The following is a 2,229-nucleotide window of genomic DNA, read 5'->3' as shown; positions in this document are numbered from 1 at the left end:
CGCAAACCCTAAACCCTAAACCCTAAACCCTAAACCCTAAACCCTAAACCCTAAACCCTAAACCCTAGGCCCTCGGGTGTGCGTGTGTCTGGCTGCAGCAGCAGGAGGGGGCTGCGCGCAGGCGAAGCAGCCCCAAACCCCAAACCCTAAACCCTCGGAGGAGGCGCGCAGCGCAAACCCTAAACCCTAAACCCTAAACCCTAAACCCTAAACCCTAAACCCTCGCGGACCATGCTGGGGTGGAAGGAGCAGTGGTGCCACTGGCCGAGGGGGTCTGCGAAGCAGCAATCCACTTCTTTAATGCCTTCTTTTTGAATGAACTGCAGCAGCTCTTCTTCGTCAGCAGCAGCAACTTTGCAGGAGGTTTTTGGGGGGAGTTGGGGTGTATGTACACCTCCGGGAAGTTGGGGTGTATGTACACCCCGCGGGCCGGGCGCGAAGCCCGCGAGGTCGCGCGGGGGCGTTGGGGAGTCTCGGAAGACCATTTTGGTTTAAGTTTGCGCAAAACAAATTAACAGTTCAAGCTGCTGCTGCTGCTGCTGCTGCTGCTGCTGCTGCTGCTGCTGCTGCTGCTGCAGCGCGCGGAGAAACTGCAGCAAACGCGGTCTTCTGCGGCGTCTGTACACCCCACGAGCAGCAAACTGCCGCTTTTTGTTTTTTCTTTTTCAACTTTTCATAAAACAAACTTTTCGCTCCAACTGCCTTCCTCGCTGGCCCGCTCTGGGGCTGTGCAGCAGCAGCAGCAGCAGCAGCAGCAGACGTCCCGCCGCTGCAGCAGCAGCAGCAGTTCGTGCTGCTGCGCTGCTGCAGCGCCGCCGCCGACTGCAGCAGCCGCCAGCTCTTTCTTTGCTGCTTCTCTTTTGCTTTTCCTTCCAAGTCCATAAATGCAATAACAGCTGCAGGCCGCGGCCGCGGGGGGCGCTGCCGCCGCCGCTGCTGCTGCTGCTGCTGCTGCTGCTGCTGCTGCTGCTGCTGCAGCAGCTGCTGCAAAGATGATCCGCTTCGTCCTTATGGTCAACAAACAGGGCCAAACGAGACTCTCGCAATACTACGAGTTTCTGGAGGTCTCGGAGCGCGCGGCGCTCGAAGGCGAGCTGATTCGCAAGTGCCTCTCGCGCTCGGAGAGCCAGTGCTCGTTCCTGCAGTTCCGGCAGTACAAAGTGGTATACCGGCGGTAAATGGCATTTAATTTGCAAAAGTTTTCCATTTAAAAGTCCATTAAAGTCCAAAAAGTCCTTTAAAGTCCAAAAAGTCCGTTAAAGCTCAAAAGTCCGCAAAGAGCTTGCGGTGTACAGACACCTCAACTGTCTGCGCGCCGCCGCCGCCGCCGCGCCGATCCGGCGGACTTTGAAGGACTTTAAAGGGAAAGCTGCAATAAAAAGTGGAAAATGTGCAGCAAAAGCATTTATAAGTGGCTGTGTGCAGCAGATCTCGCGAAAAAAGGGCTTTTAACCGCCGCTTTCCACCCGTTCAACTCCGCGCCTGCTGCCGCTGCTGCTGCTGCTGCTGCTGCTGCTGCTGCTGCTGCTGCTGCGTGCAGGTACGCGAGTTTGTACTTCATTGTGGGCCTTCTGGACTCTGCGGAAGTCAACGAACTCGCCGTCTTGGAGTTAATTCACTGTCTCGTGGAAACCCTCGACAGGTTCTTCGAAAACGTCTGCGAACTCGATATTATGTTTCACCTCGAGAAGGCCCACTTCATCCTCGCGGAGATGGTCGCGGGCGGCTGCGTCGTCGAGACCAACAAGGCCAACATCATGGCCCCCATCCACATGCTCGAGAAGGCCCCCTAGCTGCTGCTGCAGCAGCAGCAGCAGCAGCTGCTGCTGCTGCTGCTGCTGCTGCTGCTGGTGCTGAGGCTGAGGCTGGTGGTGCGCCTGCTGCGGGTGCTGATGCTGCAGCAGCAGCTCGGCAGCAGCTGCTGCTGCTGCTTCTGGGCCTGCTGCTGTTGCAGCTGGGGGGCCCTTTTGCTAGCTGCTGCAGCAGCAGCTCCTGCTGCTGCTGCTGCTGCTGCTGCAGATTGTGAAAATGTGAAAGGCCAAATCAGCCTGAGAGGAAAGCTGCCCTCTTCTGCGAAGAGGAAAAGATTTGCATGCAGACAAAAAGAAAATAAATTCAGTTTCTCTCAGGCAAGAGAAAGCAGCAAGCAGCAGCAGCAGCAGCAGCAGCAGCAGCAGCAGCAGCAGCAGCAGCAGCAGCAGCAGCAGCAGCAGCAGCAGCAGCAGCAGG

The 2,229-nt window shown here is 57.2% G+C and overlaps 1 protein-coding gene across 1 annotated transcript; it reads left to right on the top strand.

Annotated features, from left to right (window-relative positions):
• Positions 1-992: 992 nt before the first annotated feature.
• ENH_00032070 (AP-4 complex subunit sigma-1, putative) lies at positions 993-1,793 on the top strand (the record flags this gene model as incomplete). Its single annotated transcript, XM_013580212.1, has 2 exons — positions 993-1,174; positions 1,541-1,793. The coding sequence occupies 2 exons, from the start codon at positions 993-995 to the stop codon at positions 1,791-1,793; spliced, it is 435 nt and encodes a 144-aa protein (XP_013435666.1).
• Positions 1,794-2,229: the final 436 nt, after the last annotated feature.

The sequence above is a fragment of the Eimeria necatrix genome, genomic scaffold (assembly GCF_000499385.1).
Source record: "Eimeria necatrix Houghton genomic scaffold, Enh_scaff2342, whole genome shotgun sequence".
Lineage (NCBI taxonomy): Eukaryota > Apicomplexa > Conoidasida > Eucoccidiorida > Eimeriidae > Eimeria > Eimeria necatrix.
This window is presented reverse-complemented; position numbering and strand designations above follow the sequence as displayed.